Source organism: Oryza sativa, chromosome 10, assembly GCF_034140825.1.
Source record: "Oryza sativa Japonica Group chromosome 10, ASM3414082v1".
Classification (NCBI taxonomy): Eukaryota; Viridiplantae; Streptophyta; class Magnoliopsida; order Poales; family Poaceae; genus Oryza; species Oryza sativa.
The window spans coordinates 15986627-16014010 of NC_089044.1; the positions used below are offsets into that span (position 1 = coordinate 15986627).

Below are 27384 nucleotides of genomic sequence, written 5' to 3' on the forward strand. Positions count from 1 at the left end.
TAATATGAAATATATCACTCCACAAACATGTAAAGCCAAATTCGACTTCTACAAGTTACAACGAAAAATCAAATTAAACTGAAAACATATATTCACTGTAATATTCATTTTTTATTACAACTTATATAAATTGAATTTTAATTTGTATATTTGTGAAGTGATATATTTGATATTAATCTATCTTATCAATTTATTTTAAATTTCCTGATGATTATTTAGATGGTATGCACGAAGGGATATCCCTCCAGGGATGAATATACATACCCCTCTTATTATCCCTCCTTTTCTGTTTGGAAAACGAAGGGAAGTTTGGGCTCTGAACAGCTAAATGGGCCGTGGAAACCCATAGGCCGGCGAGGATCTCTGCTAGGGCTGGAAACGAGCCAAGGCTCAGCTTGCAATGGCTCGTAACAAGTTAGGCTTGGCTTGGCTCGGCTCGGTTTGGAAAACGAGCTAAAACATGAGCTCGGCTCGGCTTGTTTCCTGGCTCGAGCCAGCTCGATCTGGCTTGCGAGTCTTCCGTTGAAGCTATAGAATTTACAATCATTAAGAAAATAATAACAAATCATCAACATGTAAAATTAAAATAACTTTATATATTCATTTCATCAAAATATAGATAATAAATTACATATTGACAAATAATAACTCTACTAGAAAATAAAATCATCCATATAAATACATGATGGCCTAGGCTCACGAGCCAAATCAAGCGGCTCACGAGCAAGCTCAGGATCGGCTCGTTTCAGGAACGAGCTGAAAAGTAGGCTTGGGCTTGGCTCGTTTGGCATTCAAACCGAGCCGAGGTAAGCGAGCTCGAGCCAAGCCCGAGCTGAGCTCACGAGCCCAACCTTTTTTTCCACCCCTAATCTGGGCGATAGCAATTTAGCAAAATCGCGAGGCATGCATGGGTGGAGAGATAGATCGTCTCCCACCTCTCCCTCTCTCTCTCTCTCCCTCCCCTCCTCTGCTCCTCCCCATGGAACCCAATAGCAAAACTCGTGTCGGAAGGGAGGAGAAGGCGAGCAAGAAACCCCACCGAAGAATCTCCTCCCCATGTCGTCGCCGTCGTCGCAGCAGCCGGCGTCCGCCATCAAGGCGCCCACGACGAGCGGCTACCACCGCCTCAGGATAGACTACTACCGCAGCCTGGGATCCCCCACTGGGTGGGCGCTCTCGTCCCGCGACTTCGTCGTCGGCGGGCGGCAGTGGAGAATCTCCTACTACCCTAACGGCAACCGCCCGGAGAACGCCGAGTTCATATCAGTGTTCCTGTGCCTGGACAGCTCTTCTCCGAAGCCGGCGATGCTGCAGGTGACGATCACCTTCGACGATGAGGCCAAGAAGCAGTCGCAGCTTCGTAAGGCCCCCGTGATCACCATTGCACCGGGAGCTTGTTGGGGATATCACAGGTTCGTGAAGAGGGATGATCTTGCGAGGTCGAAGCGGATCAGGCCCGACGGGTTCTTCACGATACGGTGCGACGTGTCCCTGATCGACCACTTCACGGCGCAGGAGGACGAGCCGGTGTTCGTCTCGGTGCCACCTTCCGAGCTGCGGCGCGACCTCGGCGGCCTGCTCGACACCGGGAGCGGCGGCGACGTCGTGTTCCAGGTCGGCGGCGAGGCCTTCACCGCCCACAGGGGCCTGCTCGCGGCGCGGTCGCCGGTCCTCGCCGCCGCGCTCTACGGCCCAATGATGGAAGGCGGTGGCCTTCAAGGCGGCGTCGCTATCAAGATAGACGACATGGATCCTCTCGTGTTCAAGGCACTGCTCAGGTACGCCTACACCGACTCGCTGCCGCCGCAGATGCAGCAGGGCGAGCTCGAGGAGGAGGGACGCGCCATGGCGCAGCATCTCCTCGCCGCAGCCGATCGGTACGGGATGGAACGGCTGAGGCTGCTATGCGAAGCTCAGCTTTGCAAGCACATCGAGGTGGCCAGCGTGGCGAGTATCCTGATCTTGGCCGACCAACACGGATGCTCCGGCTTGAAGAACGCTTGCTTCGAGTTCCTTAAGAGCCCTGGGAAGTTTGCAGCTGCCATGGCGACACAAGAGTACGATTACCTGAAGACGAACCACTGTGCTCTGGCGGATGAGGTCGTCAAGGTGCTAGCTTCACAACTCTAGGATTTAGTTGTCAGAATCACAAGTTCGCTTACATTTATCCGTACGGTTTATTAGCAACAAAAATAAATACTACCTCCGTTTCAGGTTATAAGATAGATAGATAGATGATAATTGGATTGGGACAATCTATACATTTTACTAATCCAGAACTGCAGGTGGGTGAGTAATCTGTAATGATCAGATTGCAAGCCAAAAACACTGTTTTTATTTGAAGTAGAAGGCCGCAATGCACCCAACAGAAACTTCCTAGACATGGAAGAAACATAGAACATCCCTATGAACTTCATTTTGCTTGTGGACGCGAATAATCATGTCGGAATTCTCATATAACTAATGGTTGCCTCCGACTGGAAGTTCGAAGAATAATCGTAGAACACCCCTGAAGCCCTGATGGCCTGATATGGATATCACAAATCACAGTACAGAAAATTTGTGACGATGATGCCGGTGACTTCTTTTCTGGGCTCGCAGCTCTCTTCTCTTCAGGATAGTACCTGTGTGCTCAGCGGATTTGTTGCTTTCTATGTTGACCAAGTATCCTCCATACGAAAGTATTTTTTACACCTAGGTGCCATGTATATGCAAACATAAACTTGACAAAAGAAGTTTAATCATCTTGCAGGGAAACCAGGCAAAATGGATGCTAGCTACTGTTGAAACTTTCATGAGGCACCGACTGAACTCTAAGAGCATTTTAGAGACTGCTACAAGAGAAATTGCGCTCCACGCCTCCACATCAAATGTAATTAACTGATAATCTCTCTACACACAAAAAAGAAATGGGAAAGCCTAGCTTGCAAAATATTTCTAGTGCACTGGAGTACACAACTCTAATTATGCAACACATTGTGAGCTAGTGCCTGAAGCCCTGAACAAAGAAGTAAAAATTGCAACAAGGTGCACACACATCTAAATGTAAAGCGGTAAATGGATCCCATTTTGGGGGGTAAAACATACCAGGGTGTAGAAATGTAGATTTGTAAAACTTCAAAACCAAACATTATTTTTATAAATATTTTAATAAGTAAAATTAAAAATGTTAAAAATTCTTTTCCGCGGAGCACTATGGGCCGCCCGACGGCCCATTGGACCGTTCCGAGCCCAAACTACCCCTTCGTCCTCACCTCCGTGTGCTCTGCTCTCCGCCGCTCCGCTTCTCCCCCATTCCGCGCAAACCTTGCAAGAACGGGAGGAGAGAGGAGAGGGGACGAGACCACGGCGATGGTGATGCTGGAGGAGTTCGCCGCCGTCCTACGAGGCCAGGTTTGGCCGATTCTGCTCGTCCCCCCTGCCCTTGAGCTCTCTCCGACTGTGCGGCGGTGAGAGAGACTGATGGGATTTGATGGGTTTTCGGTTCCTTCCGCTGTTGCTGTTGCAGGAGACACCCCCTGTGTTTCTCGACCTGGAGGAATCCCTTCGGGCCAAGGTTCTTTTCTTTTTGCCTCCTTCCGTAACCAGTGGTTGGTTTCTTGGATTGTGGTTTTGGCGTTTGCTGATTCTGCTGCTGCTGCTGCTGTAGGGCGATATGACGCTGCGCGAGGAGGCCACATTGAAGGTCTTGAAGGTGGTCGCGACCCTGGGCAAGGCCATCTCCACCGGGGCGATCGCCGCCGTGGGGTATTATGTTCCCGGCATTGTTGGTGAGAGCTTTTCTCTCGCACACGCGACGCGTCTTCTTTTTTTTAGAGGCAAAACTCAGAAAGAGGAGAGTGAGTTCCTGTTATATAGTAAGAAGAGAGAAAAAAAAAAAGGAATTGACCCAGTTTATGAGAAAACCGGGCCCGAAAACCATACACCTGTGTTTCGAGTGAATCTGGGATGCTATTGTATTTTGTGGTTGTTGTACACGAGCAGCAGTTACACAAGTGATTAAGAAAGGTATTTGTTGGGTAGAATGGAATTATTATGAAATGGCTATAGGATTTCGCTAGACCGACCATCTAATTGTGGGCTGTGGATGTCTCTTTTAGATATTGCTAGATGACATTTTCGATTGGGATGGGTATTTCCAATAATGACATTTCCCATGCAAGGTTTGGATGGTAATTAGACTTAAGGATGTCTATAAACGTCGTTCGTCTTGGGATACTATGTAGGTTAGTTCATAAGTTCAAGCCATCTGCATGATTTTTCACATAAAAAATGTTTGTGATATACCAAAGCTCAAAGTTACAATACTGGTTGAAACTGATAAATTTCTCTTTGAAGAAAATAATAAGCATTTTCCCATTTTCTAAGTAACCATTTCGTCTGATAAAAGTTTATCTAACTGAAATGGAAAAAGAATCTACCGTTCCTTTGTCATAGCTGATTTATCAATGTTGTCATTTTTCTAATCACCTTCCATAAGCTCTGCACCAGACGTGGTGTTGTTTCTATTATTATCAATTACATTTTCATGCTGAATAACGATCGGGTTTTATGCCTTCTAAAAATTTGCACACCATGAATGCTACATATGAAGCATTTTGGATTAGTTTTATGACAAGCTTGGGCTTTCTATTAATATTTGTATTCACTGGGTCTTGAACATTTATTGTAGGTATATAGTCGTGTACTTGTTTTCATTTAAAAGAAAGGAAACGATTTAGCTTTAACAGAATCGATTTCATTTAAAGTAAATTTGAAAAACTATCATTGTCGTACCTTGCAGGGCTTGCTTTAGGTACAAAACACATGGTTACTTACCTATTTTCTGTTGTGCAGGAGCTAAATTTGGTGAACCATCTCTTCCTCGGCTACCAAGATTCGCCATGGCTGCTGGTAAATCTCAAGGCCCTTTGGAACTTTTAGAGACTCTTCTATGGGTGTGTTTGGTTGCTTGCATCCCCTTAGCCTGGCTCATCTCTCTCATACAGGCTGAGTTTGACCTGGCTAAGGTGATACACATGCAGCTGTTTGGTTGATTGTATTGATTTGACCTGGCTAGCATGAGAGTTTGTTTGGTTGCTTACACGAGGGATGCAGTTTGAAAGAGATTTTGTTTGGTTGGTTGTATTTGATTTGGTTGGGTGAGGTTTATATGAAAAATATAGCATTTAACTGGATGGTAGATAAACAATTTATCACATACAAAAAAATAATATTGGTGTCTAAAATCCCTGTAGTATTCTCTACCTAATTACTCAGTGATGGCATGCCGAGTCACAGGCAAGTTTTATATCACTCTTTCTGGACCAAGAGCAAAGCATAGCCACACTAGTACTAGTTTTTGGACAATTCTGCTGGGAATGAGGGGGAAAGACAGGTGGCTTGCTCATTGAGATTTGCACATGATTATTGAACTGAAAACCTAATAGGATGCCACTGCTGGGGATTCTCTACCAATATGTAGAAAGCATTAACATATATGTACCTGTTTTTTGAGTTTCATAACGTGCATTTGAGTTCCAAAACCAAAGTCAAATTTGAAGGTTCCAGACTGGCTACTCCTAGCCATAGCTATACCCATTTGTGTGTGCATTATGACTTTTGCCACCATGTATGCATTTAAACTATATTTTTTAAAATCAACTTAGAATAGTTAATGAAGTATGTTGTTCGCTAGCTACACTCAGCAGTGGATGAAACCTGCTAGCGCTTTTCACATGGTCTGGGACATGAAATTGGTTCGGGGAATGAAGTCGGTGAACCTTAGTCACAACCTACAAAAATATTTGATGGATTGACTCTTCTATATTCATATTATGTTCAATTTTATCTTCTCCCTTGATAATGCTAATTTGCCGGTGCCATATTTTAGTCACTTCATGGTTTGCTGGAAAGGTGATGTATTATGCAATCTTGCAAGGAAGTACTGAATTCATTTTGAAACATGGAGAAGAACGCATGAAGATGGAGCTATCTAACATGTATGTGCTGTGAAATAAATCAAATAATATGATTTCATAGTGTATCAGCTGCTCCAACTAACTACTTGTTTCATTAACAGAATACTCAATAAGCACAGTGATGATAAAACACTGGTTGAAGCTGTAAAAACGCAGTTCTTTGCTGAGCATCTGTTTAGTGATCAGTATCAAGATAGGACACTTTTCAGGTGGCATCTACGCCGTACTTATGTTGACAGCGCCTTTATGGAAAGGGTGAAGGAGATCGAAGTGAAGAGCTCAAATGATGGGCCTGGATTAATTTCTGGACAGAGAATTATAAGCACTGTGAGTTGTGTCAAGAATCCAAATTTTTTGAATAATTCCCTGCAAGATAGTCAAAAGCTTTTTGTTACATGTTTCTATTTGCAGAGACCATTTGGAGACCTCATGGAGGACCCACTGGCGTGTATACTTGGTTCTCCAGACAGCAACATGGAAAGCAACAAGTCTGCTGAGCACACGGGTACTATCGTGAAGAGAAGGGAGGTACGAGCCCACAGAAGAAGTCACCGGCATCATCATCGACACGCCGACAAATTTTCCGCACTGTGATTTGTGTTGTCTATATCAGAGCTTTCAGATGTGGAGTAGTATGAATGCTGGGATTATCCTTCGAGCCTCCAGTCGCAGGCAACTATTAGGAATAGAATTCTGGGATGGTTATTCGCGTCCAAGAGCAAAATGAAGTTCATAGGGATGTTTCTATGTTTCTTCCATGTCTAGGAAGTTTCTGCTTGGCGCAATGCGGCCTTCTACTTTAACTGAAACATGTGTTTTTTGACTTGCGATCTGATCATCACAGATTGCTTGCCCACCTGCAGTTCTGGTTGAACCAATCAGGTTGCAACCTAATGTGCCCATCTGCAGTTTGTTAGCACGATGTAAGCAACATCTATATCTCAAACATGGAGAAATTGTTGGCAGAAACTAATTAATCTAGCACGCAAGAATGCAAGATGCACAATGTTAGGTCCAATTGGGAGCCCACATAACACGGCTATAACACTGTACAACGGCCATAACATTGTACAGTTTGTTAAACACTGTACAATGTTTGTGTTCAGCGCGAACAGGGTCAAATTTGGAGGTAAATTTGCTTCTCATATGGGCCAACATCCTATTGGGCCGTGATGCTTCCGGGCCCATATCTGGCCCATTCCGAGCCCAAACTAACCCCCCCACCTCTTCTTCGTCCTCGAGTGATCTCCTCCGCTTTCTCCAGTATTCCACAGTACACGCGACCTTGCCTGCAAAGGGGAGGAGGGCGAGAGACGGCGGCGATGGTGATGCCGCGGCTGCAGGAGCTGAAGGAGATCTTCGACGTCGCACGAGGCAAGGTTTGCTACCCCCCGCTCTGCTTGCTTGTGACAGCTCCTTCGTTGGCGCGGCGGTGAGGCCACTGAGGCTTTCATGGGGATTTTTTTTCTTTTTCTTCTCCCGTTGATGTTGCTTCTTGCAGGTGAACCCGGTGATTCTTGACCTGGAGGAATCTCTACTGGCCAAGGTTCTCGGCATGAACAGATTTCTTCTTCGTGCGACTCCTTTCTGGTTTTTTTTTTCTTTTCCGCCCTTGGTTTCTTGGATTTGGGTGTGGTTTATGCAGTTGCTGATTCCGATTCTGCTGCTGCTGTAGGGGAACATGACGCTTGAGGAGGAGGTCACAATCCGGGTCAGCAAGATGACCGCGAGCGTGTTCAAGGTCTTCGCCACCGCGGCGTTTGGTGCGTCGAGTTATTATGCCCTCGGCCTCGGTGAGCTTTCTCTGCATGCGCGCGCCCGTCTCGATCTGTGAATCTGTCAAGCAGTCAGACACCAAACAAAAATTTATCAAAACAATTGTGATTGAGGCCCTGTTTAGATCTCACACAAAAATTTTACACCATGTCACATCAAACGTTTAAACACCTGTATAAAGTATTAAATATAGTCTAAAAAAGTAACTAATTGTACAGATTGCGACTAATTTGCGAGATGAATCTTTTGAACCCAATTGCTCCATGATTTGACAATGTGGTGCTACAATAAACATTTACTAATGACGGATTAATTAGGCTTAATAAATTGGTCTCGCGGTTTACTGATGGATTCTGTAATTAGTTTTTTTTTATTAGTGCCCGAACACCCCATGCGATACCCCATATAATATCCGATGTGACACACCAAAACTTTACACCCCTGTATCTAAACACCCCCTGAGTGTTGTTAGGAGACCAAGTGACATTGGATTTTATAAAATGGCGAGAGAATTTGGCTAGACTGACCATCTATCTAATCATGGACAGTTGGAAGTTTCTTTTAGCTATTGCTAAATGGTATGTTGGATTGAAATGGGTATTTCCAGTAATGCAAGGCTTGAACGGGAAATAGCAATAAGAACATGTCTTTTTTCGCCGGGAAGGTCGAAGGAGGCCAACCGAGTATATTAAGAAGGAATAAAAGTTACAAGAGAAAAAACATCAAAATGCACCAAGGTGCATTGCCACACACCATGCGCTACCACCCAAGCACAAACCGCTGAGGGTGAAACCTAGCACCAAACGACCCCCGTTGAGCGTGGCCGAACGCCGCTAGGCCTACAGCAACACCACAGAGACGAGGCTCCGAAAACGATGCCACCATGGTGGTCACGACATCCAGGATGCTGCCATCGCCCATCAAAAAAGATGTAGTTTTCACCCAGAGAAGCTCGCCAAGAAAGGGAGAGGGTAACCCTCGACAACGCTCCAAGGAGATTACGACGCCCGAAGACGTAGCCGCTGCCGGCCCGGTGAACCACCGGACTAGGCTTTCGCCTGGGGCCCTACAACCTTGACTGCAGATCGCCGTCCACCAACTCAGAACCACCACACAGACAAATGGCAGCACGTGGCATCCACCACACCGCACCGACGCCCCTCCGTCGGGCGACTTCAACGAACCACCACCCCTGAAAGCTGGCCCAGGACTCCTCCGTTCCACCACCCGCCGGCCGCCTCGCCAGATTTGGCCGAAGGAGAACCCGGGACTAGGTGGCATTGCTTCGGCAGCCTGAGCTTCCCCCACTGACGAGCTGCCGCCTCAATCCAACCTAGAAACTCCCCGCAAAGAAGGGGAGGAGCTCCACGAAGGCCGAGGGTGCCGACCGGCAACGAGGAAGACGGCCCATCGCCGCCAGCTCCCTTTGCACTGCCATCTGGCCGCCGGTGGTGCTGCTGCTCCGGACCGGCGCCACCCGCCGGCGCCCCCGAAGTCCGGCCGCCGAGCCTCACCTGGCCACCGCGACGGAATCCCGGCTGCCCGGCCACCACACCGAGCCGCCACCGAGGCCTGGACGACCCACCGCGCCATGGGCTGGCGCCGGGCGGCCAGGCCGAGCGAGTGAGCGGGGGCGCCGTTGCCGCTTCGGGCAGGCTTAGCTGCCCGCCGCCTCCGCGCGCCCGCCGCCTCCGCGACCCCACCGGCCACGACGAGCCGCGGCCATCCGCCGCCCGCGCCCGTCGCTGACGAGACGCCTCCACGCCGAGCCACAGCTGTCCGCCGCCTCCGCGCCAGTGCCGAGCCGGCCTAGCCGCAGCCGGCCGCCGGCCGCCACCACGGCCGCATGCCGTCGCGCCGCCCCAGGCCTCCTCGCACCGCCGCCGCGTAGATCCAGGCGAGGGAGGGCCGGATCCGGCCATGGGGGCTCCGGATCCGCCGCCTCCTCCCCACCTCGCCGCCGTAGCCGCCATGGACCACGCCGGTGGGGAGCTTCGTCGTCTTCGTCCTTCGCACCGAGGAGGGAGACGCTACAAAGAGAAGAAGGCCTCGCCGCCGCCTTCCCTGCCCACTGCCGGCTTCGCCGCCGGCGGGCTCCAGCGGCGGCGAGGTGGGGGGAGGGAGAGAGAGAAGGCGCGGGCGGCTAGGGTTTTTCGCCCCCGAGCCGCCCGACGCGTGAGCGACGCGGGGGGAGGGGGGGAATAAGAACATGTCTGTAAACGTTTTTCATTTTGTGGTATTATATAAGTTAGTTCATAGATGCAAGACATCTGCGTGATTTTAGTGTTGGAAATTATATGTGCAAATTGCATATAAAAATATTTAATAGGGTTAAAATTTCACATAAAAAGTGGTTGTAATATACCAAAACTCGAAACAACAATACTGGCTGAAAGTGATGATATTTAATAAAAAAAAGCATTTCCCTGATTTCTAAATAACCATTTCATCTAATAAAAACGGTTTATCTTACTGAAATGGAAGAAATTCTGCTGCTCCATTAGCGTAGGCAATTTATCGATGTTGTCATTTTTCTAATCGCCTTTGATATGTTCTGCACCAGAGGGATGTTGATTTTTATTATTATCAATTACGTTTTTCACATTAAATAACAATGGGATTATATGCTTACCTAAATTTTCTCACCCTGAATGCTACATATGAAGCATTCCGGCTTACTTTATGACAAATTTGGGCTTTATATTAATATTTGGGTTTGTTGGGTCCTGAACATATGCTGTCAGTATAGTCGTGTTTTTATAACAAGTAAAAAGCTATTTTCATTTAAAATAAAGAAAACAATTTAGTATAGAGTACAGCTGCAAAGCTATCATTGTTGAGTAACCTTTCAGGCCTTGCTTTGGCCTTTAGGTGTGTGATTCCTTACCAATATTCTGTTGTGCAGGACCTAAAATAGGCGAACCTCCTATTCCTCGGTTTCCTAGAATCGGCGTATCTACTGGTAAATCTCAGTTTTTTGGATCTTGTAGTGACTTTTTTTTTTCTCGAACACGCAGGAGATTTGTGTTTCATTAGATTAAGAAGAAAAAAGGGTAAAGATGCCCGAAGTACATAAACAACCTCACACCTTAGCTTTCAGATTACAAGCACACTTATGCCACAAAAATATGACCAAACCTGACTCTAACCCTAGGACTCTAGATCTGTCAATAGAGAGAGCCCTTGAGACCCCGCGGCCCCGCCTAATTTGAAAGCATCAAAACCGGTATGTAATTAATGGCGCTGCCCCAAGCTTGGCAAGTGCCCTCCTTCTGGCTGAAGAAGGGTGCCTTTGGTGTCTTTTAGTGACTCTTGTATATCAATGATCGCAATGCCATGCAGAGTTGCAGGCAAGTTTTATATTACTCTAGTCCTGGACCAAGAAACATTGCCAGTCCGGTACCAATTTTCGGACAATTCAGCAGGGAATGAGGGGGGAAGACAGGTGGCTTGCTCATTGGGATTCACTAACGATATGTAGAAAGCATTAACTTATAGTCACCTTACCACTGGTGGGGATTCTCTAACAATATGTAGAAAGCATTAACTTATATGTATATGTTCTTTGAACATTAACTTATATGTACATGTTATTTGAGTTTCATAATGTGTATTTGATATTCCAAAAGCAAAGTCAAATTTGAAGGTTCCAGGCTGGCTACTCTTAGAAATAGAGATAACCCATTTGTGTGTTTATTATGGCATTGTTTTTGCCACCATTCATGCATGTAAACTTGCAATATATTGTAAAATCACTTGGCATAGTTGACAAAACCTATTGTTTGCTAGCTACACTCAGCAGTGGATGAAATATGCTAGTACTTTTCTCATCGTCTGGGATGTCAAAGTGATTCAGGGGAATGAACCTACAAATATATTTGATGGATTGACAGTTCTTTATTCGTAAAATTTTAGTTTTGATTTTATCTTCTCTGTTCATATTGATAATGCTAATTTGCTGGTGCCTTGTTTCAGGCATTGCCTGGTTTGGTGGAAAATTTGTATATTATACAGCCTTGCGAGCAGGTGCTGAATTCATTTTGAAACGTGGAGAAGAACGCATGAAGATGGAGCTTGCTAATATGTATGTTCTGTGAAACAAATCAAATACTTTGATTTGATAGTGTATCAGGTGCTCCAACTAACTAGTTGTTTCTTTAACAGAATACTTAATAAGCATAGTGATGAAAAAACCCTGGTCGAAGCTGTAAAAGAGAACTTCTTTGCTGAGCATCTGTTTAGCGATCAGTATCAAGATAGGCAACTTTTCAGGTGGCATCTACGCAATACTTATGTTGACAGCGCTTTTATGGAAAGGGTGAAGGAGATCGAAGTTAAGAACTCGGATGATGGGTCTGGATCAATTTCTGGGCACAGAACTACAAACACTGTAAGTTGTGGCCAGAATCCAAATTTTTTTAGGGGAGTAGCTATACAATTTGAAAGTTTTCACACCTGTTAATTGTCGACAGTTGTATAGCAAATCCGATTTTTTTAATGATTCCCTGCAAGATGATCAAACTTCTTTTGCCATGTTTATGTTTGCAGAGATCATTTGGAGACCTCATGGAGGACCCGCTAGCTTGTATACTTGGTTCTTCAGACAGCAACATACAAAGCAACAAGTCTGCTGAGCACACTGGTACTACCGTGAAGAGAAGGGAGGTGCGAGCTCACAGAAGAAGCCACCGGCATCATCATCATCATCATCATCGACATGCTGACAAGTTTTCTGCGCTGTGATTTGTGATATCTATATCAGAGATTCAGATGTGTGAATGCTAGGATTGTCCTTCGAACTTCCAGTCGCAGGAGGCCGATAGGAGTAGATTTCTGGGATGAATATTTTGCGTCCACGAGCAAAATGAAGCTCATATGGATGTTCGATGTTTCTTCCATGTCCAGGAACATGTGGTTTTGACTTGCGATCTGACCACTGCAGATTATTTGCCTGAAACCTAATGTGCCTATCTACAGTTCTGCGCTGAACATGTGCTACCTTTTCTTTTCCTGGTTGAAAAATGCTTCGTGCTGGATGGATCAACTTAAACTGTTCAAGATGTCCCCCCGCGAAAAAAAAAAAAACTGTTCAAGATGTCGTCTCTCTGATTAGTGATTACTGTGCACACACAGACACTCCGATCATCCGATGCCAACTGCTTGTTCCTACGCGACATCGCCAACTCCCCGGCGGCCACGTGAAACAGCAGCGAGGGAGAGAGAGAGAGTAAGGGTAAGAGAAGGTGATGACATGTGGTCTACTGCATTTTGTTTATTATTTTTTGCGAGATTTTATTTTTATTTTTTTAACCGAACACCCTTATACTTGCGAGCCCAATTTATGTTTTTATTTACGGAGCCACCATAACGGCATATTTGCAAATAAAAAGTAATTTGTGAATAAAACTTTTATATATATATATATATATATATATATGTTCTTAGCTATCTAAAAGTAAAGTCTGAAAAATAAACTTCGATGAAAAAAAACCTTAAAATCATCTCCAAATTTAAGGTTGAAAAATTTAAATTTTGGTTGATAAGCATAAACATAAACGAAAGATGAGGCCCTTATATTTTACTTTGACACCCGCAGACTTGCGAGCCAAATATATATTTTTACTTTCACTTTTAGTCCCTTGTAGCAGTCACATGGGACAAAAAGACCAAAATCGCCCTTAATATTGTCAAGGAAGGTATTTAGGTCCTGTTTAGAGAGTCTAAGATTTTTAGAATTTTCTGGTTGGTAGCCAACTTATGAGAATTAGGAGAAGTTAGGTTTTCCAGCTTCCGGCTTCTAGTTCATTTTCTAAATTCTACAACTAACAACTTCTTGTGAGGAGGAAAAGCTAGATTGTTTGGAGAAATTTTTGATTCTAGAAGAAATTATAGCTGCCAAAAGCTAAACTTCGATGAAAAAAAACCTTAAAATCATCTCCAAATTTAAGGTTGAAAAATTTAAATTTTGGTTGATAAGCATAAACATAAACGAAAGATGAGGCCCTTATATTTTACTTTGACACCCGCAGACTTGCGAGCCAAATATATATTTTTACTTTCACTTTTAGTCCCTTGTAGCAGTCACATGGGACAAAAAGACCAAAATCGCCCTTAATATTGTCAAGGAAGGTATTTAGGTCCTGTTTAGAGAGTCTAAGATTTTTAGAATTTTCTGGTTGGTAGCCAACTTATGAGAATTAGGAGAAGTTGGGTTTTCCAGCTTCCGGCTTCTAGTTCATTTTCTAAATTCTACAACTAACAACTTCTTGTGAGGAGGAAAAGCTAGATTGTTTGGAGAAATTTTTGATTCTAGAAGAAATTATAGCTGCCAAAAGCTAAACTTCGATGAAAAAAAACCTTAAAATCATCTCCAAATTTAAGGTTGAAAAATTTAAATTTTGGTTGATAAGCATAAACATAAACGAAAGATGAGGCCCTTATATTTTACTTTGACACCCGCAGACTTGCGAGCCAAATATATATTTTTACTTTCACTTTTAGTCCCTTGTAGCAGTCACATGGGACAAAAAGACCAAAATCGCCCTTAATATTGTCAAGGAAGGTATTTAGGTCCTGTTTAGAGAGTCTAAGATTTTTAGAATTTTCTGGTTGGTAGCCAACTTATGAGAATTAGGAGAAGTTGGGTTTTCCAGCTTCCGGCTTCTAGTTCATTTTCTAAATTCTACAACTAACAATTTCTTGTGAGGAGGAAAAGCTAGATTGTTTGGAGAAATTTTTGATTCTAGAAGAAATTATAGCTGCCAAAAGCTTCCCCTGATAAACTATTAACTTGCACTGATTTTATTAGTCGGGGGACGCTTCACGTACCTGGTTTCCTGGTTTAGTGACTGGAGCCGCATGAGGACCTAAAGTAAACTTTCTTCAATCCCGTTCCGAACAAGGCCACTTCACATGCTTGCAGATCTACACATGGGCCGATATCCTAGTGGGCCTCGATGTTTCCGGCCCAACCTTTGGCCCGCGGAGCACCGGAATATGGGCCTTTCGGCCCATTTCGCCGCTCCGACGCCGATCCCGAATTACCCTTCGTCCTCGTGTGATCTCCGCCGCTTCTCTTCTCCCCCATTCCGCACGCCTCGCAAGGCGAAGGGAGGGGAGAGAGAGAGAGGAGGGGACGAGACCGCGGCGATGGTGATGCAGCAGGTGCAGGTGCTGAAGGAGGTCTCCGCCCTCCTACGAGGCAAGGTTTGGCCGTCCCGTGTCTCCTCCTCCTCTTTCGTCCGGTGCGTGAGAACCGATCGGATTTGATGGATTCTTTTCTTCCCGATGTGTGTTTGCAGGAGACCCCCGTGATTCTCGACCTGGAGGAATCGCTTCGGGCCAAGGTTTTTTTTCAGGAACAGGAGATTCTTGTTCTTGTTCCGGTTTTGGTGGATTGTGTGGGGGGTTTTTTTGCGTGGCTGAGTAAGATTTCTGGTGCTGTAGGGCGACATGACCCAGGGTGAGGAGGTCAAGATCTATGCAAGTAAGGTGACCGCGGTCCTGTGCAAGGCCTTCGCCACCGCGACGTCCGCTTTAGTCGGGTATCATGTTCTCGGTGTCGGTGAGCGCGCGCTCAACCTGTGAATCTGTGATGAGATGCCATTATTTTTGTGGTAGCTGTAAATGAGAAAATAAGTAGTATGTCTGGTGTCGGTAGGAGACACCAATTGGCACGTCGAATTCTACGTGAAGACGATAGAATTTGAGTAGACTGACCATCTAATTGTGTACAGTGGATGTCTCCTTTAGCTATTGCTAAATGATATTTTGGATTGGAATGGGTAATCTCCAGTGATGTCTTTTTCATGCAAGGTTGGGATGGATATTAAGATCATGTCTATAAATGCTGTTCATTTTGTGGTATTATGTAGGTTAGTTCATAAATTCAAGCCATCTGAACGATTTTAGTCTTGGAAATTATATGTCCAAATTGAATATAAAATTATAAATGTGGTTAAAATTTCACCTAGAAAATGTTTGTGCTATATCAAAACTCAAAACAACAATACTAGTTGAACGTGATAATTTACTCTCTTTGAAGAAAACAGTAGCATTTTCACTTTCTAAATAATCATTCTGTCTGATGAACAGTTTATCTAACTGAAATGGAAGAAATTCTACTGTTCCTTTGTTCTAGCCAAGCCAATTTATCAGTACTGTCATTTATCCAAACATCTTCCATAAGTTCTGCACCAGACGTGGTGTTGTTTTTATTATTATCAATTATGTTTTTCACGGTGATAATGATGGGGTTATATGTCTATCTAAATGTGTATGAAGCATTCTGGCTTAGTTTATGACATATTTCAGCTTTGTATTAATATTTGGGTTCACTGGGTGTTGAACATATGCTGTGTAGTCATGTTTTTCTAACAGTTTAGTTTGAATAGAATCAATTTCATAAAAATTAAAGTTGAAAAAGTTTGAATAGAATCAATTTCATAAAAATTAAAGTTGAAAAACTATCATTATTGAGTACCCTTGCAGTTGAAGGGCTTGCTTTAGGTACAAAACACATGATTCCTTACCTATATTCTGTTGTGCAGGAGCAAAATTATTAGGCAATCCACCTCTTCCTCGGATACCAAGAATTGGCATGGCTGCTGGTAAATCTCAAGGCCTTTTTTGGATCTTGTAGTGACTCTTGTTTATACATTTAAACTTGCAATATATTGTAAAATCAACTCAGAATGAACCTTGGTCACAACCTACAAAAATATTTGATGGATCGACTCTTTTTTATTTGTATTATGTTCTATTTTTATATTCTCCGTTGTTAATGCTTATTTACTGGTGTCATGTTCCAGGCAGTGCATGGATTGTTGGAAAGTTTGCATATTATACCGCCTTGCAAGCAAGTCCTATTTTCATTTTGGAAGGTGGAGAAGAGCGCATGAAGATGGAGCTAGCTAACATGTATGTGCTGTGAAATAAATCAAATAATATGATTTGATAGTGTATCAGGTGCTCCAACTAACTACTTGTTTCATTAACAGAATACTTACTAAGCATAATGATGAAAAGACACTGGTTGAAGCTGTAAAACAACACTTCTTTGCTGAGCATCTGTTTAGTGATCAGTATCAAGATATGCCACTTTTCAGGTGGCGTCTACGCCATACTTATGTTGACAGCACTTTTATGGAAAGGGTGAAGGAGATCGAAGTTAAGAACTCAAGTAATGGGTCTGGTTCAATTTCTGGACACAGAACTACAAACACTGTAAGTTGTGTCCAGAATCCAAATTTTCGTAACTCCCTGCAAGATGATTAAACTTTTTTCATGTCTATGTTTGCAGAGATCATTTGGAGACCTCATGGAGGATCCACTGGCTTGTATACTTGGTTCTCCAGACGGCGACATAGAAAACAAGAAGTCTGCGGAGAACACGGGTACTATTGTGAAGAGAAGGGAGGTGCGAGCTCATAGAAGAAGTCACCGGCATCATCATCGACACACTGACAAAGTTTCTGCCCAATGATTTGCGATACATATATCAGAGACTGAGAGGTGTGAAATTGTGAATGCTGGTAGGATTATCCATCGGACTTCCAGTCGCAGGCAACCGATAGGAGTAGGTTTTCTGGGATGAATATCAGCGTCCACGAGCAAAATGAATTTCATAGGGATGTTTGATGTTTCTGCCATGTCTGGGAAGTTTCTGTTTGGCGCATTTTAGCGTTCAACTTCTCCAAAAACATGTGTATATGGGGTTGCAATTTGATCGTTGCAAATTGCCTGAAACCTAATGTGCCCGTCTGCAGTTCTGCGCTGGTGCATTTACGCATTACAGCCTTCTAGTTCAACTGAAGCATGTGTTTACCTTTGTTCTTTTCCTGGTTGAAAAATGCTTCATGCTGGATGGGTCGATATAAAACTGTTCAAGAAATTGCCCCTGTGATTACCATGGGACAGTGAGGGCAAGGTGTTGATTAAACATGAACATCTGAAACTTGGACATGCAGCATGATGCTATACTCTGAGAAGGCGATAAAATACGAGCGCTTTTCGGCCTGCTGTAAATGAACGATATGAGTAAATTGTATTGGTGGTACATAAACTTGTTAGTTGGGTGTAATTTAGTACATAAACTTGTAAAATGCTTGTTTCAGTACACGAACGAACTTATCTAGTTAGTGCAAACGAAGATAAAAATAACTTGGCAATGTTAATTTTACGAAGCTGATGTTGATTAAGATATGACGTGCATACGTGTAGTAAATATGCATAAGACATGCAATATTTATAAATTTGGTCTCTAGTTTTATCTTTCATCATGGAAAAGATGAATTTGGTATATTTCTAACCCTTATATCATTGCTTGGTTTTTTAATCTTTTTCTACTATCGCTATATCCTACTCTATTTTTTATTGAAGAGGTGTATGTCTAATAGCAATCTTCTCAGATATATGTTTACATAATATCCTAATCAGCCCTAAATCAATAAGATTAGCCATATTTTATTGAAGAGGTGTATATCTAATAGCAACCTTCTCTCAGATATATATTTACATAGTATCCTAATCGGCCTCTGAATCAATAAGATTAGCCATGTAGTGTCCTTTTCGCCTTCCTCCGCACGCACTAGACAAGTTCATATACCAAAGTGAGCATTTTACAAGTTCATATACTAGATTGCACTATCTGACAAGTTCGTGTACCGACGATTCAATTTACTCCAAGGATATACTAGCAACATCTATTTCTCAAACATAGCCGCCACCAATCAGGCACGCGATATGCACAATATTCCAGACTATTAACTTCTTTATAAGATAAACTCGTCCATACAGTTACACATTTTTCTTCTTTCATTTTTTTTTTTGGGGATTCTCCACAGTTCAGACGACACAATGGGGATGGGGGGCACATGAAAAAGAAAAAGGAAACAGGTGACATTTGATTTTCTTCTCCGACTGTTTATCTGATCGACCTATACTGTACACATACTCCGCTGCCAAGCCTTTTTATCTTGCAACAGCAGGATGACTGCTATCTGGACAGGAACTGGGGCTCTAAACCAAGCCATGCCTTTGCAGACTATTGAGCCCAAATGTAACGGCAAAATCACAATTGCTCTTTATTCACAGTTGCTGTATGACGACCTCATGGGTAGAGTTTCACCGGTATAACGATATTTCTTGCGGTACATAGGAGCCCGCTGTCTCCTGATGACAAGGGATTACTAGCCTTTGCAATGTATTCAGATAGCTAGTTAGCTGGCTAAAAGAAGGGCGCAAGTTTGGATCCCTGAAAGTGAAAATGGTAACAGAGATAAATCATGTATTAGTACAACTGCAATGTAAAGTTAACAACAAAGAATAGAAGGCTTCATATCCCTCCTAACCAAAACACTTAAATAAGCCTTCATGTCTTTTTTTAATAAAAACTCACTTCTGCCAGCAGTCCTGTATAATAGATGCAACTAGAGGATCAACCTCCATGGGGATATCAAGCCGTCTATCCTGGAAACCAACTGCACCCACAACTTGCATGGGGTTCATGCCACTCCATGGCATTTGTAGTGTTGCTAGTTCCCATAAGATGACACCAAAGCTGTAAACATCACACCTGCAAAACTCTCAACGACGATTAGCTGCAGTTGTCAATGTGTTGTCTAGTGTGCCAACAGAAATAAAGGCCGGAGAGAAATTCAACTTGAATTCTTCAGAGAGAATAAGATAATGCCAATGGAGTCTTTTCTCTAAAAAAAGATGATGCCAATGCATAGGACAGATGTGATCTCTACAAGACAATATAAGGTGTTTTGTAATTGATATTTAGTAATGGTTTTTACTATGTGCAGCAGGAATAGAATCATGTGCCGCAGTCACACCATTCAATGGCACCCTCAGCCATCTGGATAGAGGGTTCAGTCAGTATGAAAAAATGGAGCACAATCATGTTGCATGACATTTCAAATTCATCACCCTCCTTGGCATTGACATGACAGGCACCAGGGATGAAGTAAATGAATTTCAGAACATTCCATGGTAGATGTAATTAAACTAAAAATTCAAATTGTTGTCATTCTTATTAGCAGCTCCGCATAATCCACAAAGCCTGCCATATTACATTTCTATCCAGTTTGTATTATGTATAGGTTGCCAATATCCTATTTCAATTTCAATGAAAATGAATGACATAGATGGTACGGGTTCTAGAAGCTAGGATAAGTCACACGAAGCTAAAAAAAATATAATCAATTATCAATTAACCACAAAATGCTCCACATAGAGACATCGCAGAATAGATTATATTCAATTAAGCCTAACTTCTGTGATGGCTTATCTACTCGGACAAGGTATCTTATCCATATAGGTCAAATAACTGCTTGCATTAGTCTATAGAATAAACCTCATTAGGTAGAGAGTGAAATTTAAGCTCGGCTAAACATGTATGAAGTACAGGAAATTTGTTACAGTAAATCCTAAGCAGAAAAATATTCCCTCCATCCAAAAATATAACAGCTTCTAGCATTTAAAATTTGTCATAAAACATAACTTCTCCATCTAGATTCACTTCTCAACCAATAACAACATTTTATCTTTTAATTTCTCCACCTACTTCCTCTTTTCAATTAATCGCAACATTCCCCTATTTAATTTCACCTATTTTCTTAATACCGGTGTCCAACCCCAAAACTTCTTATATTTTGGGATGGAGGTAGTAGCAAATAAAAACAATTGAAAATGGTGTTAAAAATCACTTACTTCTCATTTGACTGCTCATTCCTTAATACCTCTGGTGCCATCCACTCAGGCTGTTAAGAGGGGGAAGCCATAAATTTTAAGACAGGGTACATGAAGCTTTCGACAACTTTAAGAGGAAAGAATCATTCTAGTCGGAATGCCAATTACTTACAGTCCCTGCAGTGGATTTGGATGACAAAAATGTACCGTGCTTCAAACGTGAAAGTCCAAAATCACAGACCTGTAAATGTAATTTGTTAGCTAACAACAAGCTTTCAGGCTTTGGTTCTCGAAAGCAGATAGATACCTTAACGGTCCAATTATTGTCAACCAGCAAGTTTGGTGATTTTAGATCCCGATGAACAATTGTCGGTACACTAGTATGAAGACAATTCATGCCTCTGGCCTGCAGAGTGAATAAATCATAATAAGGGCATGCACATGATGATAAAATTGAAAATACAGAATCCAACCATTACCACATCAAGGGCCATTTTAATCCTGCACTTCTCATCAATTTGGCAATCAGGGCGATGAATAATCGTATACAAGCTTCCCCTAAAAAGAAATAACAATTTGATTAAAGTCATTGCTGAAACACGAACCATTTGATCCAATACTGACAAAAAAAAATGCCATAACACTCATGTTAACAGGTCTAGCCTAACCTAACAGAGCACTTTGTCTGTGAAAATTTGAACATTCATATAGTATAGCCCCCATTTTTTTAAAGCTAGTCAGCAATAACAACTCGTGTTTAATACAGGTATCATAATGAGCATCTTTTCATTTAGTTTTAGTCATGAATGCAACACTGCATTACTACTTCTGTAGTTCTGTACGGCTATAGCTGGTGTCATATTGGACTGACTACACATGTTATGACCTACTTTATTTGAAAACACAAACTTGCTATACCTAGGAAGGTATTCTGATACAATGGACAAGTGTGGAGGCCGTGTTACTGCACCCATAAAGAGTACAATATTTGGATGACGAAGCCGGCGCATAATCCTCACCTATTAAAAGAGAATTATCAAATGATTCAGGGACTACAAGCGGAAATAACAGTAATAATATAACATTAAGTTTGTGAAAAATCAAAATCATAAAATGTTCACATACCTCGCAACGAAATTCAGCCAAAGCATCACCATAGAACTCTTGATCCAAAAACTTCTTTACAGCCACTTCCTGTAAATAAGTAAAATGTCACATTTTAATTATAATGATCAGTTGATATCAAAAGAACTTTCTTAATATCAGGAAGGGGCTCCATCAAAATTATTTGATAGCGGATCCCAGAGTACATCACAGACATAGACCATTCTTTGACATAGGTGCACTTACAGTTCCATTCCAATCGGCATGGTATACTTCTCCATACGAACCTACAAATTACAAGGAAACTCTTTTAATTGTCATATATTTAAAGATATAGCAACACAAGAGCTCCTAATGCACAAAAGAAACTCCAAAAACACATGCTTATGATAGGATAACAGTGCAATTTTTTAAAAATTATTTTTTGCAGTAATGCTAGTGAATATTTCTTACATTTTATGACAAGGGATAGTGCAACCTACAATCAGCTCAATGAGTGAATTAGTATATTACAGATAAAACAAAAGAACAGTTGTGTACCTAGGCCAATCCTTTCACCAATTAGAAGATCCTCCCAGAGGATTTCACATTCAGAAACTTCGCCCAACACCATGTCAACGGTGCTTGACCCAGCTTGGGGTGGAGAAACAGATTCTGAGTTCTGCCTTGATGTGTCCATGAATCTGTCTAGAGGGGACCTTCTTGGATCAGGATGTAACCTCATGTTGTCATGCCTATCATAGTTTTCCTTGTTCTCCTTCACTTCTGGAGAATACCCTTGCATACTACTATAGATTTGACTGTCAAATCTAGAATAGATGGGAACTTTTTCCAGATCATGAGGGCCCTTTTCTGCAACCTTCACGATTCCAGATGTAGAAGCTGCATTCACTGAAGAAATACCATTCGGTTTGTCATCATAGTAATGAACAGGTGCCAGGTTTGGTCTATCCAGGCGTTCTCCAGTGGCAGAAGCTGTTGCCGTAGTTGAGGCACCAACTTTTCTATTGTCATAATTACGACCTGGTGCTGCACATAACCTATCATTACGCTCTCTGCCATTGGGATTGTAATGCTTTGCAGTTGACCAGGCCAACTGAGATGACGATGCAGCATTGTCGCTAGTGTTTCTCCGACGAACTAACCTCTCAGCAATATTGTATTGCTTGTTAGAAATGTCATTACAAGCTGACCAGTTTTTCATCACCAATGGTTGTTGAGATCTTCCAGGTGCTGGAGCTATATTCTCTCTATGCCTTTGATATTCATTATTTCTATTGTTTAATCCCTTGAATGCCAATGAACTTTTACCCAGTTCAATACCCCTGAAAGAATCAGTCTCTGAAATTTGCTTTTTAGACTCTTCATTTTCTTGAGAGTCTGGAGTTAATTTCAAGTCCTCTTTCTGCATTGAATGTGCGCCAGCAGAAGTTGATTGTTGATCAGATTGCATCTGAGGTGCCAATGTCCAGAGTTGACTAACCTCACTTCCAGCTATCATGGTTTTTTCACACCCTGATTGATTTTCTGACAACGAATTACCATTGCCAAACATATGCAATCGGTTGCCTACATGCTCAGAATGAGCTGCACTTGGGTCATTTTCAATGTTACTTGCCAATTCAACCACCTGATTCTGCACCAACGGTTTAGTCAAGTTGAATGGAGTACCCTTTGAAATAAAGACATCTGCTGGAATGAGTGTTCCTGGGGCAGCCATAACATCAACCAAAAATTCCCTACAGTACAACACAGAAAAAAGATTTAAAAAAAAAAGTGGGTAAGAAACAAATTGAAGTATAACATTTAAAGTAAAAATGGATGAATAAGAAATTTACAGATTATTAGATAGTAGAAATGTGATTCCATGAACAACTAATAATGCCTAGACATGGAAATACCTTTCGTTATTCATCTTTACAATGTTAATAGCATCATCTTCAACACCAGTGTAATGGCTCCCTTTAACCAGCTTGCATGGAATACCAACACTGTCAGCAAGAATCTGCATGAAAATGCATAAGAACTGAGAGAGCATGTTATGATTGTAAGCTAACTGCGAAGACATGTGGAAAGGATTTCATAATTATGCAAAAGCATTATATGTTCTCTCGTCAGATTTGGCTATCTAATGTTAATTTCATTCACACATCATACTAAGCATTGATAAATAATTATTGCTTTAAACATCAAGATATTTACAAGCCTGTCTACATAGTGCTTGAAAAGTACTGCCAAGATCAATGCTAGGTATCACATCATCTATAATTATCACTTAAGAAGGATCTGAACCTTTATTGACCCACTTATGCCAAGTACTGCCAAGATCAATGCTAGGTATCACATCAAAAGGTTTATCACTTAAGAAAGATCAATGCCTTTAGTATCAGGGCATAAATGTGCAATCCTAGAGTTTCAAGACCCAAAAGTTCATGTGTAAGTTTAGAGAGCAACAGTGCACTTTACTTATAACATACGAACTGATACTGCATTTTGGGCATTGATGGGACAGTCTCACAGTCTAATCCACTGTACTGGGCAGTATGGCAGAATACATAAGATGCACCAACACATGAGAGCAGGTAAGACAGTAAACAGATTACAAGATCCAAACATACTGATAAGATGATGCAATATGTTGATAAAAATATGTATATAAGATAGTGTTCCACATCCTCAGCAAATTGCCGATCATCAATGCAAAAAATATGGTTTAGATTTTTCTTTTTGGTGGAATAGGCATGTTAACCAATAAATCAATTGAAAAGTTGGTAGTTGCCACTCCACACATCTGCGGAAAGGGAGAGACCTGACCTTGAAAAGTAAGGCACGATGCCGAGACAAGCCTATGTCAATGCGGCCTATAGGCAGCAGGCTTGTCTGATGTGATGTCCTCTGCTCAATGCTTTTGCCCAACCATTTCGTAAACATTTCAGTTGCATCTATCACAGGACCACCCATATGTCCTGCAACAACTTCAGCTATTCGTCGCACCAATACTGTAGTATCAGGACAGCCCAACATGCAGCATTGTGCTACTTCCATCATCTCCTGCAAGGCACTATCAAACTTATGGTCGACCACAATCACTTCAAAGCCAAGATCTCCAATGCTGGTCTGAAGTTCTGCAAGCGATGGCATCTTTCCCTGCCTGGCCGACTCCCCGGAAAGTCCAAATATGTCATAGAACCCATCTATAACTTTCTCATTGTAGTCAAGAAAGTTATAGTCCTAAAGGAAGTTAGAATACAGATTAGATATAGGACTAAATAGATCGCAATAGCTAGTGCCAAAACATAAAGAAATCAGAGGTGGACAACCTCCATTCAAAAGTACCCTAATTAAGCATCCCCAAGAAATTAGCACGTTAGTTGGAGAACAACAAAGGGATCTGTCCATCCAAGAATCGTGGGACCAGATCATAATGTTTTAGATTAAACAAAGAGTTCATGACAGATACAACTCGCAGATATTGTAAACCAATAGTGTCCTAAAATTAAGACTCCAAACCGACTGCGACATTTAATCCCAAATTTCGAAATTATTAAACCAATAGAATACTAAAAATGAGACTCCAAGTGAAGTCAATAGATAATTATTAATTCCGAATTTTGGAATTATTAAATAATGAAACGGTCAATTAATACTCAATGCCAAGTACAGCTTGGTATATATCCAGAAATTTAGAATTATAGGATCAAAAAAAACCATAAAATATATCAGGTGGATTTTTTTATCTACAATTTTGGATTTCAAAACTACTAATTCCAGAAAGTAGCATATTTATTTATCTAAATTTTGAAATAATTAATTGAAGACATAGTAAATGGTCTGTGCGTGGCTGCATATTTTACTATACACAAATTTGGTCTTGATGATTCAAAAGATAGCGAATTGGACTGTATATGAACATGTAATTAGAATAGAAAATTATCCGATAACTTTTCATATAAGTTCCATAAACCCTAAATAGAAGGTAGTTATTGCAAATACCAATAATATTCATATCTTGTATGAATGTATCGGTTAATGAATCGTCAGGATATTACTGCCTAGTGGTTTGCAACGCACTTCTGATAACATGAATACAAATAAACCCCTGCATGCATATTGTGTGTCGATGTGTCCATTTATGCAATTTTCTAGTGATTACTCCACATTTGAGTGGTTATAGGCAAGTAGCCTTTTACAGGTTTTATGAATTGAAACTCAAATACATATGAACATTACATCCTCCCCTATAACTACAGACCAGGCCTTCTAGTTAGATATTTGCCAACAACATCGAGAAATCTATTACCATTTGATTCAGATTTTGTTGATTAAAGATCATCAAATCCAACTAAAAACCTACCATGTGAAAAGTACCAGATTTTCCTATTAAAAAGCTACTGACGCAAAATAAAATAACAAAACTAGAAACACTTTAACATAGTCTGATAGTCTTGAATTCACATAGCAGACTTCTGACTTTCCCTTTCAAATAATTGTTGCTTCCATGGTGATGAAGCCTAATGTGGATATCAGGAGGCCAGCAGGATTGACTTCTTGATCTCTTCTGGCAGGCATTATATTGTTTCCACTTATTCCGACCAATAGTTTCCTAATGAATGCTCTTAATTAAGAAGTTTTGGTCCTCTTTACATTATATAATATGGACAGGTATCCACTAGCATATTTCTTAAATGTTGTTGTGCAAGTTCAACCATGAAACTGTTCTTCATTGCTAAAATATGTATGGTGAAGTAATATAGGAACTGGTTATAAATGTGTCAGAACCTAGATTTGCAAATCTGAATCATCTGTGTAAACAGACAGTTATATTGGCCTAACCTTTTAATTTATTTAAAGGTCAGTCTTGCTACCTTTACAAGGTAAGAATCCTTTTGCAGGGCTAGAACAGCCTTATTTAGAAACCAACAGCATGCCAAAATTAGAACAGAGTATCCATGAACTCACTGTGAAAGCATCTGAGCAAATGAGTGTGTGGTTCAGCTACAACCTTATTTTCCATATTTTGCCAAGATCATCACTACTCCACAGTCCACACTACTCAATTTTTCACTCCAATTGTTGAGATTATCAACCAAAGTGTTAAAACTTTTTTATAAAGCATTGAACTAGCTGAACCCTACCTTAAAATCCTTAATGACCATGCATTAAGCCATTGTGTTGTGCATGCATCATAGGCATATCCTAGTGGCGAAGTGTGCCCACAAAATGCTATTTACAACACGAAATGGCCTGAGGCCACCCTAACAATCTTAAGGACCACAAGCATTCTGTAAACCCAGCTACTAATGCAGCGAAATTAACATTAGGCTCAGTAGCTCACCCGGTATCGGCGGGAGAGCGCCTCCGCGGAGTCGCCCACGCCACGATCGGCGGCGGCGCTCAGGTCGCCCCTCCCGAGGCTCATCAGCTTCGCCTTCCTGATCTGCTCCCCCTCCGTGTCCCCCGAGCCCCCGCCGCCGCTCGGTGCCGACACCGACGCCGACGCCGACAGCGCCATTGCCAGCTGTATCTGGTACTCCTCCTCCTGCGTGATGAAGTCATCCCCTCCCGTCTCCATCTCCGCCTCCTCCACCACCGCAGCCGCCGCGGCCGATGACACCCCCGCCGGGGACGGCGGGGGCGGCTGCTGCTGCGCCGCCGGATTCGACGGCGCGGCGGGCTCGTGCGACCGGTGCGACCACTTGGTCACGAACGGGATCTTCATCGCCCGCGCCCGCGACCGCGACCGCGAACCCTAGGGTTCGCGTTTCGAAAATTTCCTCCCCTTCCTCTTATTCCTCTTCCTAGCTCTCTCGTTCGGTGATGTGATCGGGAAGCGAAATGGGGTGGAAAC

General features: G+C 42.3%; 5 protein-coding genes across 13 annotated transcripts; 4 read left to right on the plus strand and 1 right to left on the minus strand.

Annotated features, from left to right (window-relative positions):
• The first annotated feature begins 1056 nt into the window (after positions 1-1056).
• On the plus strand, positions 1057-2130 carry LOC107279098 (BTB/POZ and MATH domain-containing protein 1-like). Its single transcript, XM_015758189.1, has one exon. The coding sequence runs from the start codon at positions 1057-1059 to the stop codon at positions 2128-2130; it is 1074 nt and encodes a 357-aa protein (XP_015613675.1).
• A 1144-nt stretch (positions 2131-3274) lies between these two features.
• On the plus strand, positions 3275-6933 carry LOC4348691 (uncharacterized). The gene is made up of 7 exons (XM_015757843.3): positions 3275-3393; positions 3509-3556; positions 3650-3770; positions 4837-4893; positions 5873-5981; positions 6062-6287; positions 6372-6933. Exons 1-7 carry the CDS (start codon positions 3352-3354, stop codon positions 6552-6554), a joined length of 786 nt encoding a protein of 261 aa, XP_015613329.1. The 5' UTR covers positions 3275-3351; the 3' UTR covers positions 6555-6933.
• A 289-nt stretch (positions 6934-7222) lies between these two features.
• Positions 7223-12725, plus strand: LOC4348692 (uncharacterized). 9 transcript variants are annotated; one of them, XM_015757588.3, is made up of 7 exons: positions 7223-7392; positions 7462-7550; positions 7636-7753; positions 10642-10698; positions 11712-11820; positions 11901-12126; positions 12285-12725. In XM_015757588.3, the coding sequence occupies exons 3-7, from the start codon at positions 7642-7644 to the stop codon at positions 12477-12479; spliced, it is 699 nt and encodes a 232-aa protein (XP_015613074.1). In that variant the 5' UTR covers positions 7223-7392; positions 7462-7550; positions 7636-7641; the 3' UTR covers positions 12480-12725. The 9 variants fall into 9 exon arrangements, with proteins under 9 accessions (XP_015613074.1, XP_015613075.1, XP_015613071.1 ...); XM_015757589.3 differs by having other exon boundaries at positions 7462-7534; XM_015757585.3 differs by having other exon boundaries at positions 7223-7339.
• Positions 12726-14802: 2077 nt separating this feature from the next.
• On the plus strand, positions 14803-17571 carry LOC4348693 (uncharacterized). Its single transcript, XM_015757382.3, has 7 exons — positions 14803-14942; positions 15038-15082; positions 15183-15300; positions 16286-16345; positions 16547-16655; positions 16736-16961; positions 17038-17571. The coding sequence occupies exons 1-7, from the start codon at positions 14886-14888 to the stop codon at positions 17218-17220; spliced, it is 798 nt and encodes a 265-aa protein (XP_015612868.1). The 5' UTR covers positions 14803-14885; the 3' UTR covers positions 17221-17571.
• Positions 17572-18480: 909 nt separating this feature from the next.
• On the minus strand, positions 18481-27384 carry LOC4348694 (serine/threonine-protein kinase EDR1). The gene is made up of 13 exons (XM_015759138.3): positions 26872-27384; positions 24351-24767; positions 23438-23541; positions 22077-23275; positions 21783-21823; positions 21558-21626; positions 21351-21451; positions 20912-20990; positions 20740-20838; positions 20605-20673; positions 20454-20503; positions 19135-19311; positions 18481-18990 (listed from the first exon to the last, which is right to left on the minus strand). The coding sequence occupies exons 1-13, from the start codon at positions 27253-27255 to the stop codon at positions 18861-18863; spliced, it is 2919 nt and encodes a 972-aa protein (XP_015614624.1). The 5' UTR covers positions 27256-27384; the 3' UTR covers positions 18481-18860.

Bases quoted from the DNA above. Each gene is read 5' to 3' on its own strand.
- LOC107279098 (XM_015758189.1), top strand. From the start codon at position 1,057: ATGTCGTCGCCGTCGTCGCAGCAGCCGGCGTCCGCCATCAAGGCGCCC.
- LOC4348691 (XM_015757843.3), top strand. From the start codon at position 3,352: ATGGTGATGCTGGAGGAGTTCGCCGCCGTCCTACGAGGCCAG. The intron at 4,894-5,872 runs GTAAATCTCAAG...GCCATATTTTAG, and splicing joins AAGATTCGCCATGGCTGCTG to TCACTTCATGGTTTGCTGGA. The intron at 6,288-6,371 runs GTGAGTTGTGTC...TTCTATTTGCAG, and splicing joins GACAGAGAATTATAAGCACT to AGACCATTTGGAGACCTCAT.
- LOC4348692 (XM_015757583.3), top strand. From the start codon at position 7,283: ATGGTGATGCCGCGGCTGCAGGAGCTGAAGGAGATCTTCGACGTCGCA. The intron at 7,507-7,635 runs GTTCTCGGCATG...CTGCTGCTGTAG, and splicing joins AGGAATCTCTACTGGCCAAG to GGGAACATGACGCTTGAGGA. The intron at 11,821-11,900 runs GTATGTTCTGTG...TTTCTTTAACAG, and splicing joins AAGATGGAGCTTGCTAATAT to AATACTTAATAAGCATAGTG.
- LOC4348693 (XM_015757382.3), top strand. From the start codon at position 14,886: ATGGTGATGCAGCAGGTGCAGGTGCTGAAGGAGGTCTCCGCCCTCCTA. The intron at 16,346-16,546 runs GTAAATCTCAAG...GTCATGTTCCAG, and splicing joins AAGAATTGGCATGGCTGCTG to GCAGTGCATGGATTGTTGGA. The intron at 16,656-16,735 runs GTATGTGCTGTG...TTTCATTAACAG, and splicing joins AAGATGGAGCTAGCTAACAT to AATACTTACTAAGCATAATG.
- LOC4348694 (XM_015759138.3), bottom strand. From the start codon at position 27,255: ATGAAGATCCCGTTCGTGACCAAGTGGTCGCACCGGTCGCACGAGCCC. The intron at 20,991-21,350 runs GTATAGCAAGTT...ATTTCTTTTTAG, and splicing joins GTATCAGAATACCTTCCTAG to GGGAAGCTTGTATACGATTA. The intron at 20,839-20,911 runs GTAATGGTTGGA...TTCACTCTGCAG, and splicing joins TTAAAATGGCCCTTGATGTG to GCCAGAGGCATGAATTGTCT.